Source organism: Schistocerca gregaria, chromosome 8, assembly GCF_023897955.1.
Source record: "Schistocerca gregaria isolate iqSchGreg1 chromosome 8, iqSchGreg1.2, whole genome shotgun sequence".
NCBI lineage: Eukaryota > Metazoa > Arthropoda > Insecta > Orthoptera > Acrididae > Schistocerca > Schistocerca gregaria.
In genome coordinates, this window is record NC_064927.1 from 236,127,009 (window position 1) to 236,150,967 (window position 23,959).

At 36.4% G+C, this 23,959-nt stretch overlaps 1 protein-coding gene across 7 annotated transcripts in view; it reads left to right on the plus strand.

Annotated features, from left to right (window-relative positions):
- The window catches only part of LOC126284912 (NF-kappa-B inhibitor zeta-like), a 269,508-nt gene extending 249,528 nt beyond the window's left edge, over nucleotides 1–19,980 (plus strand). For 4 of the 7 annotated variants that reach the window (XM_049984175.1, XM_049984177.1, XM_049984176.1 and 1 more), the window contains 2 exons: nucleotides 13,433–13,717; nucleotides 18,925–19,980. In XM_049984175.1, the coding sequence (XP_049840132.1) occupies nucleotides 13,433–13,717; nucleotides 18,925–18,972 (333 nt within the window). In that variant the 3' untranslated portion in view covers nucleotides 18,973–19,980. The remainder of the gene's footprint in view (nucleotides 1–13,432; nucleotides 13,718–18,924) is intronic. The other 3 variants (XM_049984180.1, XM_049984178.1, XM_049984179.1) reach the window with 1 other exon arrangement.
- The last annotated feature ends 3,979 nt before the right edge of the window (nucleotides 19,981–23,959 follow it).

The window sequence follows — 23,959 nt, forward strand, 5'->3', positions numbered from 1 at the left end:
GTTTAAACAAACATGCTCACACATGAACCACAGATGTATCCAAACATCCACATGTAGCTATGGTGACACTAACTGTTTGAGTGGTTGCTCAGACTGATAGGAGTGAAGTAAGGGGAAAGGAGATATAAGTAGAGTGAGAGGAAAAGGATATAGAGGCTGAGAAGGGGTAATAATAATAATAATAATAATAATAATACTTCATTCAACATTGAAAGATTTATTGGTTATGTATGAAAACAGGTTACAATTCTTGATACATAGCACAATAATACATCCTTCTGAATATGTCACTGATTTAAAAAATGATTAAATTACAAATAAGATGGTGCTTAACACCATTTACATATTTTTTGAAGCACTTCTTCTACATGTAAGTGTGGATTCTTCTAATGTGTAAAATGGATTTTGTAACAGGGATTTCCTTAGCTGGAATCTAAGCTTCATTGTGGGCCGGGTCATAACTTTACTAGGCAGTACATTGCCTAACTTAAAACCTATATATTGTGGCCGCTCTCTTCATAGAGTGTTGTTATGTGGCTGCTTATGTAAAATTTTTCTTTATTTCTACTATCGTACTGATAGAATCTGAACAAATATTGGGCTGCAGTCAAGTAATATGGATTTTAGAATGTATATGTATACCACGGCTAGTACACCAGTTTTTGGAAACAAGCCATGACATGATTCCTTGTATTCTGCTTCACATATTATTTTTATAGCCCTTTTTTGAAGTAGCAATAGCTTATTTAGGTTTGCTGTGGTTGTTCCCCAAATTTATATTCTGCAGTTTAGGTGAGAGGAAAATAGAACGTGGTATGCAGTCTTTAGGTCAACAGTGTCTTTGCATAAACTAATCAAATTAATTGCATATATATATTTAGACAACTTACATGCTAGAGTGTCAACACGTGTGTCCCATTTTAGATTGCTTTGAATTGTTATACTGAGGAATTTTACATTAAACTTTGTTTTTACTAATTCATTGCCTATGTATTGTTTAATTTCATAATTACACCTACTGTCGTTAAACTCCATGAGACATGTTTTACTACAGATTGCATTTAAGTGGTTCTCATTAAAGTACTGAACAATTTCCTTTGTCACATTATTACAGTGGATCTCTAGTTTGTTAATTGATTTCTTTTTAAGCACAATGTATGTATCATCCACATAAAGAACTATTTTTGAACTCTGAGTGCAATATCTTATGTAATTTACATAAATCAATAACAGAAGAGGACCCAGTACTGAGCCCAGGGGCACTCCTTATTTTGTGTTAGTGATTTTGGTTGTGTGAACATCACTTTCAGTTTTAAGCAGTACAAACTGTTTTTGGTTACTCATTTAAGATTTTATTAGGTCACGAGCAATGCCTCTGATGCCAATGATCCATAAGATTGTGGTGTTCACACAGTCAAAAGCTTTATCAAAGTTGAGGTATATACAAGCAACATGTTGCTTTTTCTCAATGCCACTTATTATATCTTCAATTAATTTGATCAGCTGCTATGTTTGTTGATTTACATTTTAAGAAACTATTTTGATTTTCAAACACATCTGGAGAAAGTTCACAATTCTGCAGTATATTATTTTTTAAATTATTTTGGAAAAGACAGGAAGTATTGAAATTGGTCTGTAGTTTTGAATTTTGAGTTTGTACTCTTTTTTTTATAGATTGGTGTTACTTGAGCTATTTTTAGTCTGTCTGGGAAGGTACCTGATCCTGTTACATTGTTTACATCTGTAGGTATAGAGACATTTTGTCGGCACACTTTTAATACATTAATACTGAGGTCATCATGCCCTGTGGAACTGGAAGATTTTAGAGAGCTAATGATGTTAACTATTTCTTTGCAAATTTGTGAGGGCTAGATATATACTATGCTCAGATGGATTGTCTTTAAATTTATACTGCAGGATTTTATGTTTGTTATTGATAGCTTCTCCTAGTGAAGAAAAATATTCATTGAATATATTAGCAATTTCTCTTTTACTACGATCCCATTGTGGTCAATAATAAAGTCCATACAGGATTTTCTCTTCCTGTTCTAAAACTGTTTTTCACTCCCCAGATACCAGTAGTAACACTGTGTGAAGCCTGAAGTTTGTTTGCAATGTAGTTGCTCCTGGTCTGTATTAATAAATCTTTATAGTATTCTTGATAAGTTTTGAATGTCTTTTTTTAGCTTGAGAGTTTGTCTATTATTCAACATTGCACTATAGAATAATTTTAATTTTTCCCTTACTTCAATGACGTCATTATTTATCCAGATACTTTTGTTTATATTTTTGGTTTGTTTGACTTTTGTGGCTACACCTGGTCATGTGGCATCAAAACAGTAGTAGAAGTCAACAACAGAGCTATGATAGGAAATGCTGTCTTTCTCAAACCATGGATTGTGTGCTAACAAGCAGTTCACTCTATTGATGTTATCATTATACATCATTCTTTTGCTTAGATATAGTTCCTTTTTAGTGACAAAGGACATCTCATGTGCCTCCAATTGAAGCAGTACAGCATGGTGATAAGAGATGGCCAGTTTTAGAACAGATGTACTGTAGGAAAGATGGGTCAGTTGTCGAAAATTCAACCTGGCTGAATGCCCGTAAGTACTTTGAACATAGTTTACGCCAGGAGAAGCTCAGGTCTCACAAGATGGGTCATGTTTGTTGTTATATTATCCAGACATATTTTGCTGTTACCGTTCTCTCTAGCTGGCTCATGGATAAGTGAGATCAGACTGAATTCATTGAGTTAGAGGTGTAGCTTTTTGATGTTGGCATTGTTGATTAATAAGTCTATATTTATATCCCTTGTTATTATATTATTTACCTGGCCATTTAACCCAGAAAATGTCATTTTTACAAATATCAGTAAATCAGATAGATTTTAGGAAAATGAACCCATACATGCGACAGGTTGCATATACAAGCTGACAACTGCCATATTTTCTCTACCCCATTTTAGATTTATTGCAGCAAATTCTGTGATTCTTTCTATGCAGAATGCACTTACATCAATAAGACTGAAACTGGTTGCTTTAACAGTGAAGACTGCTATGCCACCCCAGACTTGTTTTTCCTACTAAAGGCAGAACAAAATTTCATGGAGAGTGGTTGACTGATGCTAATTAGATCTTCAGTGTGCCAGTGTTCAGTTATGACTAAAATATCAGGTTTATCAAGATGTGTAATAATATCTACATCATTGTACTTATTTTTAAGACTACCAAAATGTTGGTGTATGACATTAAGTCTGAGTTTCTCCTGCTGGACTATACGGAGTGATGTAGGGCTACCAAGGTGTTCAGCAGGATTTACATGTTTCCCAGGCTTGCCTGCAGTGGCTGATTGTGTGGCAGATTCTGATTTGATGGGTTGTGCCATTCCATGGCAATGCACTTATTTACACCACTTTGTGGTTAGCAATTAATTTGCTGACAGTCATTTTGCATCTTTTATTCATGTGCATACCATGAGTTGTGTGAAGGGCTCTGCCTAGACTGCTGACATTTACCGGGGATACATTGCGGACTTTATTACATATTGTTTAAGTCCATCAACTGTCTTGTACACTTTCAGGTTCACTATAGATTGTTCCATTAGATGTTGTCTCTGTGGAATATTAACAATAATTTCTTTAGTGTTAATAAACTTACTGAGTGCCACTTTCATGTTCCTAATAGTGTCACTTGTTTGATTTTCTGCTACATTATTTGTACCTACCATGATTATGACACAATCATTTGATGAAAAACACTCACTATTTTGTACACACAGCTTCACCACAGCTGAAAGAGTTGCTCTAAATTGAATGTGAGCCAAAGCTATAAAGTTGTCTTGGGTACTTGCGATGTTTTGTGCTATTCCACGACCATGACTGTGTCCATATATTAGAATCCATCCCTTCTTGTTTTCACGTATTTCACTGTTGTTATCTTGGTCTTGGACAGTTTGTTTATGTTCACTTAGGTTAGCATATGAGATTAATGCTTATTTTTTGAACTTGTTGCAGGTAAGGTTTTTTTTTTTTTTGCACAAATTTAAATGCTACATCTTCCACTATGTATCACGAATCTGATAACTTTTTTTTGGTAATACCAGTCACAGAGCTGTCTTTTGTTTTTAATTTAGGCCTATCATTATTGAGTACATAGTACTGATCAGTTTTGCTCATATTTTTATTTAGTTGAGAAACCTCAGCCTTTATACATCAAATTTCACTTATGTGTGTGGAGCTTGAGCAATTGAGGGTGTAATAGAAGGAATGATACAGGGGGAGTTGATGGCTTTCAGTGGCAGTAGTAAAGTGAGAATGTTGACCAGATAGTCTTTGAGTTTCTTTAGAAAGTTAGTATCATGTAAATTATCATGCCAGTTTTTAGGCAGACTTCTTAGTAACTTGACACCCAAGTAGTAAGTTCCTTTTCCAAGGATTGTCTGTCAGTTAGGTACGCTTCACATCTCATTCTCCCTCCTTGTGTTGTGGATGTGCACACTGTCATTTGTAATTCATTCTCAATTATCTTTTATGATGTATATTATTGTTTTGTGTATGTCAAAGAAGCAAAAGTTAAGATGTCTAGCTTTTTAAAGCAGTTTCTGCACATTTTAGAAGTCCTTTTTCCTAAAATGACTCTGACTGCCTTTCTTTAATTACCTTTTTTGTTTCTGTCATGTTTGAGTGCCCCTACACTGTCACTCCACACTGCAGGTACACTTCAAAGAGTCCATGATATACTGTGCACAGAAGCTATGTTGTTTCCATTTCAACTCATTATCCACAGTATCGCCTGAGATTTATTGTCTCTTACTTCTTGGAGATTTGTTTCATCCACCTCTAAATCCATATGTTCAGGCATCTGTACATTTATGAACAATGCATGCATAGTCTTTTTCCAGTTTATAACCAGTATATTTTCCAAGAGCCATTGGGCTGCAATGTTTGCTGAAATATGTGCTCTTCTTTCAAGCTGCTGTGCATTTTTTCTCTGTTCAGTAATTTATGTCACATGCATAGAGCACAGGGTGTATGAAGAGGAATCAACTGAATTAAAAAAAAAATCATTTGAGATATTTGCATGAACAACATACTGTTGAAAAGAGCAAACTCCTGAGTTTTACATGGTTCCTGTGAGGTGGCAGCAATGTTCGTCCACTTCAGTTGTTGTAAAAATGGGGTTGGGACAACAGAAAGCGTTTTGTGTTCTACATTTTGTGCAGTGTAGGTCAGAACTAACTATTCAGCATGACTTTCATACTAGGTATGGTGTGTATCCTCCTGCAGTGCGGAGTATTAGAGGATTGCATGAATAATTCTGTGAAACAGGTTGTTTGTGTAAAGGCAAATCCCCAGACCATCCCTGAGTGTCTGACAAAGACGTTGATCACATTTGCCATAGTTTCACAAGGAGTCCCCAGGAATACATTCGCTGTGCATCTCAATGTACTCTTGATGTCCATCTAGCATGTGCTGTGTCGATGTTTACACATGAAACGATACGAAATTCAGCTACTGCAAGTGCTTCATGAAGGTGACAAACAACAGTGTGTGGAGTTCTGTAATTTCGTTCTTGGCAAGATGAAGGATGACACTTTTCTTGCACACTTAGTGTGTAGTGGTGAGGCAACATTCCATTTAAATGGAAAGGTGAACCATCATAATGTGAGAATATGGGGTACAGGAAAACCACATGAAGCTGTACAATATGAGATGGACTCTCCAAAATTTAATGTGTTTTGTGCAGTTTCACAGCAAAAGGTGTGTGGTCCATTTTTCTTTGCTGAGAACACTGTTACCAGAAGGACATCTTCATATGCTTGAGAACTTTCTCTTCCTACAGTTGGAGACTGATTCAAATGACTTTGTTTACTAACAGGATAGGCCCCTGCCACACTGGCATCTGAAAGTGTGGAAATTTTTAAACCATAGGATTACTGATCAATGTATTGGTCGGACTGGACCAAATGATTCAGTCGTACATTACTGCCCTCCAAGGTCACCAGACCTGAATGTATGTGATTATTTCTTGTGTGGGTTTATAAAAGACTGTTTATGTGCCTCCATTACTGACAACAATGAATGAACCGAGACATGCATACAGCACCTGTGGAAGCTGCAAATCAAGACATGCTTGCTGCAGTATGGGAACAATTTGAATGCAACATTGACATACGCCATGCACTCAAGTTGGGTTTATTGAACACCTATAAAAAGGCATGAAAAAAACTTTTTGAGTTTCTCGTTCATCAAAAAACAAAATTCATTGTAGATATTTATTAGTTTGAGAAACAATATTATGAAAAGAAAAGTTGCTACTCACGATATAGCGGAGATGCTGAGTTGCAGATAGGCACAACAAAAAGACTGTCACAAATATAGCTATTGGCCAGTAAGGCTTTCATCAACAGTAGGTGACACACACACACACACACACACACACACACGAACGACTTGTGTGCATGAGTTGCATTTGCTTCAGTGTGTGTGTGTATGTCTGTCGTGTATTGTTGACAAAGGCCTTACTGGCTGAAAGTTTTATTTGTGAGAGTCTTTGTGTTGTGCCTATCTGTAACTCAGCATCTCCCCTATATGGTGAGTAGCAACTTTCAAAAAAATGGTTTAAATGGTTCTGAGCACTATGGGACTTAACTGTTGTGGTCATCAGTCCCCTAGAACTTAGAACTACTTAAACCTAACTAACCTAAGGACATCACACACATCCTTGCCCGAGGCAGGATTCAAACCTGTGACTGTAGCAGTCACGCGGTTCAAGACTGCAGCGTCTAGAACCGCATGGCCATTCTGGCTGGCTAGCAACTTTCCTTTTCATAATATTGTTAGTTTCAGAAATATAGACAAGCCAAATCAGATGATTCTATTTGATACATCCTGTATCTTCTTCTCTGTCTCTTCAATATCTGTATCATATAGAAACAAATTAAACAGCTATGGCCCGATTACCAAACCCTGTGGCACTCTATATTTGATGCTCCTGGTTTCTTATTGGTATGAGTTTCTTATTGATACATGCTGTTGCCTGTTTCATGGGTACATTTGTACCCACTCTCTTGCTTCACCATAAATGCCATATATTTCAGTTTTTGTATCTGTGTTTCATGGACAAATGTGTCAAATGCTTTGGAGAGATCCAGAAACATTGCAGAAACAACTTTTTTCCTCATGTGATTATTGTAAAATATACTCTGTCACACTGACAATTGCTGATTCTGGATTCATGTTGTGTTTGTCCAGAAAAATAAATAAATAAGCAGTTCCACAATTTCTGGGAAACCCGATATCAGTGAAATTGATAAGTTACTATTGCAGTCATCCGTAATGCCTTTTCTTGTATATTAACACCTCAGAGAGCTGGCGGGAAAACTGATTAATGTCTCAGTTGTAGGAAAGGAGACTGTGGACAACTGATTGAAAGTGTTTGCAATGGAGGCAAATGATCTTTCTTTGAGATGATTATATCCAGTTACAGTATAGAAAGTAGCGGTGGGACCAGTGGAATTGAGTTTCGGAACATGAGGAGCATGTGTTGCCTGTGAAAGGAAGGGGAGGGATTCAGGTGAAATTTTTTGGGATGGACCTAATGTTTTGGGGAGCTTCTAGATGTCATGTGAACATCAAGGTTGATTCTGCAGAGGTAAGTTTTGTAGGCAATGATGTCAGAAATTTGGTAAGACACTCAGCCACAGAGTCACTATGATTCATGACCATAGTGGTGGAGTTGTTACTTATAGTAAGAGTGATAATGCTGGGACAGGTTTTAACATCATGAATAGCTTTTAATTCATCAATTGTGATGATGAGCTTATTGAGATTGTATGAGGACAATCCAAAGTGCAAACAACCACTTATTTTCTATAATAGTTACATAATTTTAAGGGTTGAAGAATATTTTTGTACATAATTGCCATTTCGGTTGATGCATTGTTGTAGATGCTGTGTCAGTTTTATAACATCATTACCAGCTCACCAGAATATTCTTCAGAAAGCGTTGCACCTCACCTTTCACCTCATAGTTGGAACAGAGCTGCTGTCCAGACAAATGTTCCTTCAACTTAGGAAACAAGTAGTAGTCACTCAGTGCCAAGTCCAAACGGTATAGCGGATGGGTATTTGGCCAAAGTTTTGCAGGAGATTGATGTTTTGATGGGTGACATATGGATGGGTGTTGTCATGGAGAATACTTTTTTCCTTGCTCAAAATTCCTCTCCTCCTGTTCTGAAGTGATATTTTGATTTTTTTCAGTGTTCCAGAGTACCTGTCAGTGTTTACTGTTGTCCCAACAGGCAGAAAGGTGATCAATAGTACCCCCTTCCAGTCTCAAAATTAAGCTGCCATAACTTTACCACCAGACTGTGTTTGTTTGAATTTTTGGAGCTTGGGCAAAGAGGGTTACCACCATCTGCATTACTTGTTTTGTCTCATATGTTAAGTGGAATTCCCAGGTTTTGTCCCCCATCACGATAATGTCCAAGAAATTGTCCTTTTCATCTACTTACCGGCAAAGAAATTTTCAAGAATAATCGACTCATTGCCATTTGTGTCTTCTGTCAATAAACATGGTACCCATCTTGCAGAAACCTTCTGATATTCCAATTTTTCCATTAAAGCCCTGTGGATGGTGCTTTAGAAAACCATGGGAACCAAAATCCAGAGAGCATCCAGAGTGATCCTCCAATCTTTATGTGTGATTTCCTCAACTTTCATGACTGTCTCACTGGAAATTGCTTTCTTCATTGTGACTTTCAGTACTACTGGCTGTAAATTCTCTTCAGTATTTGCAACTTAAAACCCTTCTTCCCCTCCCGCCTCCCTCTCCTGTTTCCAGTGTTTTGTGATTGTCATCTCTTTGTCTTCATTTTAGTTCTGTTATCTATTTACCTATCCATCATACCTCCCATTACCTCCACACTCCTTCCTTCCACTGTACATCTTACTCCTTCTAGACTCCACACAACTTTTCTCTTCCTCCACTTGTGTCTGTCTGAGCAAAACATCAGTATTACCACAGGTGGTTGTAAAATATCAAATCAAAAACACCTTCAGCCATCTATAGTTCCAATTTTATTTTATTTTTGCTATCTGTTTCAGCATTACACTACATTACATTTAGGTCCCCTGCCCAATATTTAGGAAGAATCCTACTTCTTGTACAATCAAAATAGATGCCAAAACACAGTCACTAGTACCTGTAGATTTATTTTTAACAATGTGATTCCTTTGTTCCTCAGTTCCAGGCAAGTCTATGGAAACCTGTGACTGTATGCTGGCCCCTGTTTTTACTATACAAGAAGTAGTTCTTCTTACACATTGGTCAAGGGGGCTGAAGATGGCGTAATGTAACAGGGAAACTTGTAGCAAAAATAAAACAAATTGCAAATACAGACAGCTGAAGGTGTTTTTGATTTGACATTTTATATTGAACAGCTGAGGTCCTGCAACCAACATGTATAAAGATGAACTTACAGAGACAGGTGCCTATGTTTTGGTATCTGTATATTTTTGCATGTGAGAGTGCATACTTAAACTATATGCAGAGTTGTTGCTCAAAAACAGGTGGAATGTCTGTGTTGTTAAGATGCATACACATTTGTAGGATAAGCAGTTCATAAGCATATTGCTCAGAAAAGTATATGTGGCTCACAATGACTTGTTAGCTGATCAATTTGAGGATATGCTGTTGGTTTTACCTGCTAAGCACAAAGGAGTCACTCAAATTTCAGGGGGGACAGGAATGTTGCATATTCAGAAGCATATATGTGCTCACAAGCAATGTGGCTCACAGAATGTGTAGGTGATTCTTGTTGCATCTGTTTTTTCTTAAACAGCTCATGATTGAGTTACTTGTAAGTGTACACACACCTTTACTTGTTTACTTATGATTCATTCATGAGCTTAAGGGCTGTGGTTGCCTTTTATAATGTTTGTTTAATGCAAATGTTTCCTATATTTAAGCTACAATATTCATTTGTGGAATAAACTGCATATTCCTTGCTACTAAGTATATTTTTATTTTACATGAATTTTAAATATTTGATGTATGTATTGAATTAATCTATACAGTTTCAAATAAGCCTTTTATCACTGGTATAAAACAATAAAATGGAGATGATAGGTAAGGAGCAGGTAAATGGTAAGGTGACAGGAATAATTTTGACCACGGTATTAGCACAAGGATTTATTATCTTGGCCTTCAACACAAGATAACAAACATACATCTTGAAAAACATATTTACACTTTGGATTATAAAATAACATGCACTTCATTCCAGCTAAACAATATCTGTAAGAGTAATAAACAATAAAAAAGCTTTTACTATCTGTTGAATTGAACAACTTTTAATCAAAAAAATTAATGAGCTACTTCCTGTTCACTGCTGTTTACATAATCAGTCCACTGGAGCCTTGGAATAGTAATAATACTGAACAGATAATGCAGAAATGTAACAGAAAGAAAGAAAGAAACACCATTAAAAATTAGTATTTAAAATGTGAAAATGACATTTCCAATACGTGATAAAATCTTGCTACCAAAACACATATGATGTTAATTATATACAATGAAACATTTATACGCAAAAGAGTTGTGATTAAGTGCTGGAGACACTATGTTCTGCATCAGCACTCCCAAAATTATCATCTAGTTTAAGGCAAACAAAATGACTATAAAAGGTTCCAAATGAGGTTATAATTTAAAAATATAGGAAAGCTATTCCTATGAGGTTTTGTGATTGCAGCTGGATCATGTTGACTTCTTGCCACAATATTTTGGCTGATGACTCTTCAGCCATCTTATGGTATCTGCCACTGGATACTGCTAGTTCACAGTTTCAGCTTTATAGCAAAAACTGGCACTGAGATGCATGTGCATTGGTGGCCATCACAGGAGCATCCTCTCTCTGTCGAAGTCCTAGCCCTCTGCAAATATTATTCCATCTGTGGCACACAGTCCCATGCAGTAAGGTGAAACTAAATGTCCGCACTCTGCTGGACTGCATGCTCGCAGTGCTAAAAACAAACATCATATGTTTCCAGACATGTCATTATGAATAAAATGTTTTCTGTCAGAAGAAATTAAAGAGTGATAGACGTATTTCCATACATTCTTTAATTAATGAATCCCAAAAGAACCTCGCCAGTGTCAAGATTTTTGTGGCGGAATAATCCATAGTGTACTGCGGTAATTCATTGCTCACACCCAAAGCTTCAGATGCCAACACACTCAGATTTGTACCTGATTTTGCATGTTGATAGAGTATCAATCAAAAATCTGCTCTGGTTTGTACTATGTGCTGTCATTCAGTAGAATGTGTGTGAAAGTGAAGTAAAAGTTACACCAGAACTACCAGAGGAAAGCAAAAGCACAACTGTGAGCCACTAACACACATATCTGTGTTGGTAGAGCATTAGGTCATCAGATGAAGGGTCCTAGTATCAAATCCCAAATAATGTAATTTTTTTACTGTATTATGCTTGAAAGTGTTATATGGGACAACATGTTTATAAAATGTAAAAGGGCTGTTTGGAGTTTACGCCAGTGCCCTCTAAGCAGTGTGCTTTCGCTTCATTTCTTTTAAAGTTGAAAATCTATAGAGTACATTTGTAATTCCACAGAATAAACATACGGACTGGGATAATAGAATAAAGAAACAATTGCATCACATACTGTGGGAGTATTATTGGTAGTAATCATAATAATAATAATAATAATAATATCAATAATAATAATAATAATAATAATAATAACATAATAATAGTAATAATAATAACAATAATAATAACTGACTGCAGACGGAAGTGCTGCATACATTAGATGTGCATATTGTGGCTAGATTCTCGTGTTTGTGCACATATAGTGCTGCTGTGCGATATGTATCTGTGGAATGTTATTGAAATTCTTGTCAAACAACAGCATATAACACTTTCACGCATAGTACAGTAAAAGCAAAATTAAAGAAAATATGTCAATGGGTTTGAACCTGAGACCCTTCATGCGACAACATAATGCTCTACCTATTCTTTTATTTATTTATTTTTTTCCCCTGTCCTTCAGGTTCTGTGCCAGCAGTATGCTTTTGCTTTGCTCTGGTAGTTTTGGTGTAGCTTTTAATTAATGTTATAACTGTTCTGCTGGATGACAGCACATAGCACAAACCAGATTGTAGTTTGGGTAGATACTCTATCGACAAGCAACAATTGGTACAAATCTGAGTGTCTGACTTCTGAAGGTTTGGGTGTCAGCTACAGTTGACTTACTGGGCTGCAAAAGGTGAGTGTGGCACTGATTTTCAACGTATATTTCATGTACTGTTTGTATCATCTGACCTACATAAGCTTTGCCACACTGGCAAGAAATTTTGCAAATCATGGCCTTCTGTAGACCCAGATTGTCCTTTGACAAGCTGACTAGAGCAGTGATCATCACCAGTGGCCAGCAGATTACTTTAACTTGATGTTTCCTTAGGACCCTGCCAACTTCAGATGAAAGGTTGTCGATGTATGGAAGGAACACCCTGGACTTGAACAACTTCTTATTCTCTTGATGTTGTGGATGGTTATGTTCTTTCCTTCTTAGTGCTGTACTGATCTGATGCGGAGAGTAACCATTAACTTTCACCACTCACAGTAGATGTTTCGTCAGAAACAATATGTGCCCAGTGCACCGACGTTCTAAGGATGGTGATAGTTTTTGAAGGGTGATGGCAACTTGACCCTTGCAGATAGAGGTCCGTATATGTGGGCTTAATGGTAGACAGAATGCCCTACTTCAAGAATCACATCAGATACAGGACAACCATTATCATTCAGCACAGAGAAAGATAAGGAAAATACCATCATTCAAAACAAATAAAATTGATAAACATAAATACGGAATATTAACCATTACGAGAGACAATAATTGAATGTTCAGTGCACATAAAGCTCTCACGATATAATCTTTTGCTCAGTGATTATCATGGAGTAAATATACTGATATTGTGTGCCCAGAATTACTCCACTTAGGCTAACTTCCTTCTTAAGGTGCTTCTCAAAGTTCACCATCAGGGCTGGACTACAGGAACTACCACCAGAAGTAAAAGGCACTCAGTATCAATTACTTTCCCACGTAGCTACGGTGTGGAATCATATGGCAGCATAGTGCCTCTAGTCCATCAGCAGCATAATGTCTGGGCTAATTCTGACACACGACTGACCCGTGAGTGCGACTGACCCACTTAAGTTGGCAAAGCATCGATTGCCACCAGCAGGTGTGGAAGGTAAATATGTTTCTGGAAATTAGGCAAGGACAGAGTAAGAAACTAGCAATCCCATTCCTTGCACTGCTCAGTAAACTACTTTTCTTTGATTTGTAATGTATTGCACAATTTTGCATACTGAAAACATACTTCTTAAACATTTGGATATGTTTTACAGGATGGATGTGCTGGGAACACCGTTTTCCACTTAGTTGCACGAGAATCGTGTGATCCTAACTTACTTGTGATGCTGCTTGCAAAAACCAGCTATGCCAGTAACATCATAAATGAGAAAAATTTCAACGAAGACACCCCTCTACACATGGTTGCAGCAAACCATTCCATTTCTCCAACACGTCAGCGGCTTGCTGTTCAGCATCTGATTGAATCTGGAGCTGACCCAAAAATTCAAAACAAGAGTCGAAAGGCACCTCTTAGTCTTGTACCAACTGAAAGGAAGCAGGTATTGTCTAATATAATAACCACCATATATGTAACATCTAACAACCCTACCACAACAAAGATCAAAATTTAATCATGATTGTGGTGTTGCTCATGCTGCTAAATACTGCATTTTTGGGCAAAAGCAAAGTTATTATGTGGCAGGAGTTATTATAGCACAGTTAATAGTCATTTCATGTAATAATGAATAAACAGGGCACTCATCTTTTCGTGTTTCCCACACGGGTCTCGTTGTAAAATCATGGCTCAATCATCGAAAATCTAAGTGGCGGTGATGATTTCAAGCTCGGATACAAAGAGGCCTAGGTTTTATTCTGCTATATTCAAAAGTTTTACAGATGTGTTTCACAAACCATTCTTGAAGATTACACTTTTGCAGGACAATGGTGATGTAAAAAAATAATCAGCACTCCGAATTTAAGTTACACTTCTTTTTTATTACTTTTGTTGCAATATCACGTAACACACAAAACATCACTTCACAATACAAAACATACTTGAAAACATCTTACTCACTGTTAAAGTTCACATATTATAAGCTGACTACAATACGTGTCTTTCCAACATGACGTCCAAGACTCGACCTTCTCAAGGTCCGACTCTCTAACTCTCTAATAACTGCTTACGTGCCCAAAAATCAGAGTTACAAGTACATCAGAGATCATAGTGACAAAAGAAAGGATACACATAAGAATAATATCATTACAATATAAACATATTGATGTATCAAAGTACCTCTACATTAATGAAATCAAATCTGAATGTTGTCTCAGAAATATGTCAACTACTTTACAGAAACACAGTAGAATATTGCTGGTATCGAGAGGTTGAGTTGAGGTGCCGTAACGGTTGTGTAATTCAAGTACCATTACAAACACCAGAGTACTACTAAATAAATTCTCACTTTATGGGAGGACTTCTCTGGCTAAAGTGCTGTTTCTTCTTCTTCTTGTTATTCTTCCTAAATTTCACATAAAAATCTAAATACACTGGTCTGCAAAACTTAATGATAAGTTAGTTAAAGTAACATAACATGTTAACTACTGAGTGGAAATGGTGAAACCACTCACTCACCAAAGATTTGTATCAAAAGACTGGAAAGTTGCACAGGTCACATCAGTATTGAAGAAAGGAAATAGGAGTACTTACAGACCCATATCTCTAATTAGATTTGCAATAGTATTTTGGAACATATACTGTGGTCAAATATTATTAATTACCTCAAAGGTAATAATGTGTTGACACATAGTTAGCACAGATTCAGAAAATATCATTCTTGTGCAACACAACTAGTTCTTTATTTGCACAAAGAAGTGAGTGTTGTCAGCAGAGGATCTCAAGTTGTTTCCATATGTTTAGATTTGCAAAAGGCTTTTGACACCATTTCTCTCGAGAGACTTCTAATCAAATTGCATGCCTATGTGGTGTCGCTTCAGTTGTGCAATTGGATTTGTGATTTCCTGTCAGAATGGTCACTCTACATAGTAGCTGATGAAAAATCATCAAGTAAAACAGAACTGATACCTGGACATGATATTTATATGGTGCAAAAAGTGACAATTATCTCTGAATGAGGAAAAATGTAGCTGCTCCAGCAGGTGCATAACATATCTTTTGTGAATGCATGCAGGTCTTTGTACGGGGAATTGCCACTTTGTTTGGGCTCAACCATTCCTGTCTTTTCCTAATACTAGTGCACAAATACAATTTCTCATGAGCAGTAATGATACAGAATAGGAATGGTAGGTGTTGTCCACTAGCCAATTTATGGCAAACAAGCAAAGATACATATATCGCCCCTTGCTGATTTAGTGATTTTGGCATACCTGTGCACCTGATTTTTGAAGCTTTCCCATTGCCTGCAAATATCAAACGACTGAGTACACTGACATGGATCATTGTGGATTATTGCAATTAAATGATTTTCATCAAACACTGGAGTGTTTTTGAACATGGAGAGTCACTAATGTCAAAATTCCCTCCTTAAAATGAGAAAACCATTTTCTTGCCATGCTCTTCCCAATGATATTACCCCCAACATGGTGCAAATGTTTCTGGCTGCCTCCACTGCTGTCAACCCTCTACAGCAATCAAACAGAAGAATATCTTTGAAGTATTTCTCCACTTGGCACTCCATTTTCTAGTGGCCACACCTCCACTCACTATGTCCAAATGACAAAATGACAATATGTAAACTCAAATAGCAGAAGTGAATTACAAATAGAAAATGACAATTGATAAATAAGCCCCTAGCCACTGGAATACCAGTGTGGAAAACAAAATTGCTATGAACTTATGTATCAACGTAATATACATTACAAGCTACGTATAACACATGATACTTTTCAGTTGCTTTGATATGCTTAGAACCTCAATGGTAACAATCTTGTCAGATGCTTATGTGAATGAGCATATAATTAGACTGATTGTAGCTGCTATCAAGAACAACTCTGACATGATACACAACTCCATTGGTAGAACCGTACCACAGGAATATGAGTAAGGGTCGCGAGAAAGGCGGAGATCCTCAGCAAAGAAAACACAGACCGACCAACATTCTGGGAAGTGACTGAAAGAAACAGCATTTCCCTCACATACATGCTTACATAGCCATATTCTTCATACCTGTGTTCTCAGTTGTAGTGCTAAATTAAATACTGATGATGGTGAGTGCAAAATCCAACCACTGTTATGTAAATCATAACACTGTCAGAGCTATGACAGTTTGTTACTAGTATACATCTCAACTTTAACTATATGGCACATGTTGTTCTCAATTTTTTTGACGAATGTTTTTAAAGTACTATATTCATTCGAACTGCAATTTCTTGGATGTTATGTTGATCTGCTTTACTAAGTACTGATGCAAACAAATTATTGTTTTATTAAAATATTTTATATATTTTATTGTTATTTTTATTAAAAATGAAGGCATCTGTGTAATGTTTCAATATATTGGTGGTAGGGTGATAACAGAGAGAGACAGTAATAAATTATGACTCTCCTCTTCCACCCCCCCCCCCCCCCCCCACTCTTTTAACTAGTTCTAATATTGCATGTCAGATGACAGTCAGATGTCTCAAAATTGAACAATTCATTAATCCCTGCAACCCTCCTCCCCACCCTCACTGGATGAAAACCAGGTGGTTATAATTAAAGTGATGGTGTTCTGAATGATGCAGTACAGGCTGTGTACATCATAGGATTCTGAAACATGGTAGATGTGTTCACAGATCACTGTGTCCATTGAGGATGCTGAGAAAATAATAGTTCCACTTTCTGCTACCAGCTGAAAATATAGTGCTGTAAGTAGTCAGAATGTGAAATGTTTTCTGTTTTGATGTCAGTATGCAGTTTGTCGCTTGGTGGTGTATGTTGATTTCTTTTGTGATGTGAATGTTGGTATAAAGGGTTAAAAAGGTTGAAGTTTTCTGTGTGAAACACCATGTCTATTGAGAAGAAAGATCATGCACTGGTAAAGTTGTTTTATCAGAACAACCACAATCAGAACAACTGCATTGTGGGAATATCATTGACAGAAACAGCTGAAAAGGAGGGCCCATGTCAATAAATGGGCTGAAGAATATGATCAAGAAATTTGAAGAAAAGGGTGAATTAGGTGTGCAGCAGGGGAAGGGAGTTGGCCCTTTCCCATGGCAGTTGTTGAGGTTGCTTTAGCTATAGCTGACTGCAGCCAGTGCTTTGTCTGTGCCACGGAAATTGTCTCTCCTTGTAAACAGTTCACAAGATTTTGTAATGATTTTTACACTTGTATTCTTACAACATTTAGAATGTGAACCAAATGAAGCTCCAAGATAGGCATATTCTTTGAATGGACAAGGCACTTTTTACTCGGTGCTGTGCTTTGAATGCTCAGAACTGTTACATGTGGAGTTCTGCTCCACTGCATGTTGTGCAGAAACATCAACTGCTTATAGCTTGTGTAACTTTTTGGTATGGCTTCTCAAGCACCTTCATTCTCAGTCTTTTTTTCTCCTCTGAGGAGAAGAGATGACACCTTGCAGGCCTGTTAGGTGTACAGTGACATCTGCACATCATAAGGGCCTCATTGTGGAACAGATTATTCCATCTTTTCAAGAACACTACTGTGTCCACTATTTTCATGCAAGATGGTGTGTCACCACATGTCACTTGCCAGGTGAAAGATTTGCTTTGAGAAGTCTTTGGTAATGACCCCAACACATCTAGGCAATTTCGAGGTGTGTGGTCTTCCACATCCTCTGACCCAAATCAATGTGACTCCTGGTTGTGGAGTTATCTCAAAGATCATGTCAATCAGGGTTGTATTCAGATTCTTACTGATCTGAAGGATGGCATATGGCCGCGCGGGATTAGCAGAGCGGTCTAAGGCGCTGCAGTCGTGGACTGTGCGGCTGGTCCCGGAGGAGGTTCGAGTCCTCCCTCCGGCATGGGTGTGTGTGTTTGTCCTTAGGATAATTTAGGTTAAGTAGTGTGTAAGCTTAGGGACTGATGACCTTAGCAGTAAGTCCCATAAGATTTCACACACATTTGAACACTTTTTTTTTTTTTGATGGCATATGATGACATATTGCTCTAATTACACAGTATGTGTTGTGAGCATTGACCATGCTATGTTCTGGATGCAGTATGTTGCTGATCAGGAGACAGTATTGGATACATGTCATAACTTGTGATCATATCCTAATAAATGCACCCACGGCACATTCTGACTGCTTGATGTGCGATATTTTCACCTGTTGGCAGAAAGTGGAACTATTATATCTTTCACTAAATTCCATGAGTGCACTGATTGATGAACGTGCCCATTTAAACATCCTGCGATGTATGCAGCACTCTGAACACTGTCGGCTTAGTTATAACTATCCGGTATCTGCAGGCACCCATGGAAATGGATATCGTGTAGGTAGAGTGTGCCACATCCAGTGAATATGGGGTTTGTTCCAGTAATTGGTACTTCCACAAGGCCTGAGTAGTATTCATGAGTTATTATTGCACCCTTTGAAAGGCAACTAATAAGAAGATTTTAAATCTCAGAAAAGACTGCATATAATCCTACATGCAGATGAAATTGATGTCATCTTTCTTGGTGCTTATACCTATGTTTCGTAAAATAACACAAACTGACTTTTCTATACAGGTAAATTGTTTCCTTTTGTGTTTAGACCATGTGTGTATTGTATTAATTTTTTGTGCTATCATTTACAGGACATTAAGAATGTGTTATATCATAAGAGACAAGTTATATCCCAGTAGTGGAATATGGAAAGTACAGCAAGGACAATTTCTTTACACAGTAATGTGGGAAGAAGACTAGTGTTTTATGAAGAAGCTTCTTTAGACCATTATAGTGTGAGAATAATTTCATTTACTGCCACTGAGAGCTTTTGGCTTTTGTCTGGATTTATGCTTGTTGGTTATTGCACACTATTTCTGTGGAATGCTAAATGTATATTTTTTAAATGTTAAAACTGTTACACAGTTGATTCACTTGAGCTTGCTTGTGTGTGTGTGTGTGTGTGTGTGTGTGTGTGTGTGTGTGTGTGTGTGTGTTGGATGTGTTTTTTTTTTATATGTATGAGCAAGAGAGGGAGTGAAAAATCTTCATTCTTGTATTTGTAGTAGCATCAAAAATGTTTTACCACTTTAAGTAGAAATTGTAGGTGAAACATTTTCACATATAGTTATTTTATACTGGAAATACATAATGTTCTGTGATGCTTCAGATTAACACTCATTCTTGTTTTATATTCTGATGTATGTGTGCATATCAAAACTGAACTGAGAACCATGTAACTTAAAACATTATTTGAATAAAGTGAAAAAATTTGTAAATAGATAAATATGTTTATCTGCAAGCAGCATGCTACAAGTGTATTTCAATTCTGAACTGACTTAAATGAGTAACAGGGATCCTTGGCATAGAAAGATTGATTGATTGATTTCTTTATTAATCGATGTAACAATTTACATTGTGTGGATTTCGTCAGCAAAATCATATACAATACAATATACCTACAATTACACACATAAAATTAGTATTCACAGACATTTTTTAGGTATCTTAAACTAGTTTTATATCCTTACGTATTTTGTAATTTTCTTATAGTACTGTACAATTTTGGATTTCATATTATAATTATTTCTTCATGTATTACAATGCAGGCTACTTTAATTACACTACATGTTTTAATTCAGATAGTCTGTTACTGCGTAATAACTTTTATTTAATAAAAAAATATTTTAGTTTTGTTTTGAACTGTCCGATTGTGTCAATATCTTTTATTTTTTGGGGTAATTTATTATATAATTTAACGGCATTGTATAACAAGCTCTGCTGAGTTTTAAGTTTATTTTTCCTCTCGAGATGCAGATTGTATTGGTTTCTAGTTTCATAGCTGTGTACTAAAGAATTTTTCATATAGCAGTCAATATATTTATTACATACATAATACTTTGAAAAATGTATTCACAGGGGACAGTTAGGATTTCCAGCTTTTGGAAATGTTAAAGGCAGTGAGCCCTACTGCCACTCTTGGTTATTATACGAATTGCTCTTTTCTGTAATTTGAAAACTATTTGAATATTTTTACTGTTGACTCCCCAAAATATTATTTCATAGGTAATAACAGACTGGATATAAGAAAAATATACAGATCTGACACATGTAGTATCATACACTGCAGACAGAATTCTAAGAGCATAGCATGCTGTAGCGACTTTGTTACTAAGTATTTTAATATGTTCTTCCCACTTTCACTGAATTTTAACATGCATACCAAGAAATTTTTTGTAGTCTACACATTCTATAGTTTCATTGTTTAACTTAAAGTTGTTATAGTGTGGTTTTTTGCAGACATAGAAGTTAACAGCATTTGTTTTTTTTTTTTAAGATTTAGTGTTAGTTTATTATTGGATGCCCACTCAGGTACACTGTTTAGTGTTTGTTCGGCTTTTTCTTTTAGTGCATCTGATGATTTGTCACTGATTAGGACATTTGAGTCATCTGCAAACAAAATTGTTTGTCCATGCTTGATGCTCTATGGGAAGTCATTTATGTAAATGAGGAATAGTATTGAGCCAAGGACACTACCCTGTGGGACACCTATATTTACATAATTTGGGTCTGAAGTATACTTTACAATATAGTTTGCAAAACTTGAAATATGTGAGATTTCAGTTATCTGTCTTCTGTTTTTTAGATATGATTGGAACCACTTTCTCACAAGTCCCCTTATTCCCAGTTCATCTGACTTATTTAACAATATGTTGTGGTCTACTGTATCAAACGCTTTAGTTAGATCAAGAAATATACCTGTTGTGTAGTTCCCTTTATCTAATGCTTCTAGAATGTGTTTTGTGTGGTGTGCAGTTGCTGATTCTGTGCTTTTCCCTGATTGAAATCCAAACTGGTCAACAGACAGTAAGTTGTATTTATTTAAATAATTCATTAGCCTATCTTTCATAATAGTTTCTAATATTTTTGCAAAGCGTGATAGTAGAGAAATTGGCCTATAATTTTCAATTTTTTCTGCATCACCTTTTTTGAAGAGAGGTAGTAATTTCGCATATTTTAAATAGTCTGGAAAGTAGCCTTGCTTGAGAGATTGATTTATAATATCTACTAAAGGTGGAAGTAGGCTCTTGATACAGTCCTTAATTATAAAAATGGGGACTTCCTCCAAACCAGCTGAGTTTTTGTTTTTCAGTTTGCTGACTGCTTTATAGACTTCTTCCTGTGTTGCAGGGAATAACACCATTGAGTGTGAGACACCATTATTCGGCTTTTTGACCTGAGGGGCTGTTAGAAAATTTTCCTGTAATTTTATTCCTATGCTACTAAAATAATAATTTATATTGTTTGCCAAATATATTTGGTCTTTTATTAGTCCCCCTTCCTCTTTGATTTTCAAGTTTGACAGATTCATTTTCCTGGTACCAGTTTCCTGCTTCACAATCTTCCATACTGCCTTATTTTTGTTTTCAGCAGGGAGCACCAGTTTGTAGTTAGGAGTTCTCTTTGCTCCAAGCAATATTTTCCTATATCTTTTATAAAAGAGTGAGAAAGCAGGATTAGTTTGGCTGTGTTTAATGGAGCTCAGGTACTTTAGTGTTTCAGACGATATTTTGATTCCTTTTGTGACCCACTTGTTTTTTCCTGCTGTAGATAATGGACATAATACTGTAGGAAATGTTTCTTCAAAATTTAATTTAAACAATGTCATGAAGTTTTTGAATTTTTCTTTTGCATCTACCTCTGAGTATACTGAGTCCCATGTTTGTCCTGCTATCTGTTTGGCAAACTCATGTCTATTTTGTTTAGAAAAAATTCGTCTGTAAATATGCATTTTCTTTGTTTCTTCTGGTGCCACTTTCATAAGCTAAATCATTATGGTTTGAGGGGGGCAGTGCACAAATGGTTTAATTCATACTTAACTGGAAGAATGCAGAAAGTTGAAATAAGTGGTTCATGTAATGTTAATACAACAGCTGATTCCTCAAATTGGGGGGGCTATCATGTACGGAGTCCCACAGGGTTCGTTTTTAGGTCCTTTACTGTTCTTGATATACATTAATGACTTACCATTCCACATTGATGAAGATGCAAAGTTTGTTCTTTTTGCTGATGATACAAGTATAGTAATAACATCCAAAAACCAAGAACTAAGTGATGTAATTGTAAATGATGTTTTACACCAAATTATTAAGTGGTTCCCAGCAAACGGACTCTCTTTAAATTTTGATAAAACACAGTATATACAGTTCCGTACAGTAAATGGCACAACTACAGTAATAAATATAGACTTTGAACAGAAGTCTGTAGCTAAGGTAGAATTTTCAAAATTTTTAGGTTATGTCCATTGATGAGAGGTTAAACTGGAAGCAACACATTGATGGTCTGCTGAAACGTCTGAGTTCGGCTACATATGCTATTAGGGTTATTGCAAATTTTGGTAATAAGAATGTTAGTAAAATAGCTTACTATGCCTACTTTCATTCACTGCTTTCGTATGGTATCATATTCTGGGGTAATTCATCGTTGAGTAGAAAAGTATTCATTGCTCAAAAACGTGTAATCAGAATAATTGCTGGAGTCCACCCACGGTCATCCTGCAGACATCTATTTAAGGATCTAGGGATCCTCACAGTAACCTCACAATATATATATTCACTTATGAAATTTGTTGTTAATAATCCAGCCCAGTTTAAGAGTAATAGCAGTATGCATAGCTATAACACCAGGAGAAAGGATGATCTTCACTATGCAGGGTTAAATCTGCCTTTGGCACGGAAGGGGGTAAATTTTTCTGCCACAAAAGTCTTTTGTCACCTACTAAACAGCATCAAAAGCCTGACAGATAGTCAACCAACATTTAAAAATAAATTAAAAGAATTTCTAGATGACATCTCCTTCTACTCATTGGCTGAATTTTTAGATATAAATTAAGGGAGGGAAAAAAAAATTACTTAAGCATTAGTGTCATGCAATATTTTGTGTAATGTAATATCTTGTACAGACATCTTTCTTTAACCTGACACGTTTCACATCATTACAAAGTGTCGTATTCATGATCTATGGAATAAGTATTAATCTAATCTAATCTAATTAATGATTTGACCTGAGTGATCAGATAATCCTAGCTCTGCTACCACCACCTCACTGTTTTCTTTGCCTTGAAGAGTTGAAAACAAGTAAGTAATTTGGTCTGAATTAAATCCCAGTTCACTTTCCCCTTACTTACCTTGTATTTATTGTGAATCTCTTGCACAGTGCAAAGTACCAAGTGACTGGGAAAAAAACAAAGGGACCCCTGTGTATAAGAATGGTAAAATAACAGGCAAAATTACTGTCCAATATCCTTAACATCCATTTGCAGCAGAATTCTTGGATATATTCTCAATTAGAGTATAATAAATTTCCCTGAGACAGAAAAGCTTCTGTCCACAAATCAGTCATTCGTGTAAAATCCAGCTTGCTCTGCTCTCACATGATATCGTAAAAACCATGGATGGAAGGCAGTAGGTAGAGTCCATATACCTAGATTTTTGGAAAGTGTCAGACATAGTACCCCACTAAAGACTGTTAATGAAGCTACAAGCAATTTGGATAGGTTCCCAGATATGTGAGTGACTGAAATACTTCTTAAGTAATAGAACCCAGTACATTGTTGTTGATGGTGAGTATTCTTCTGGGACAAGGGTATTTGTCAGAAGTGACCAAGGGAAGTGTGATAGGACTGCT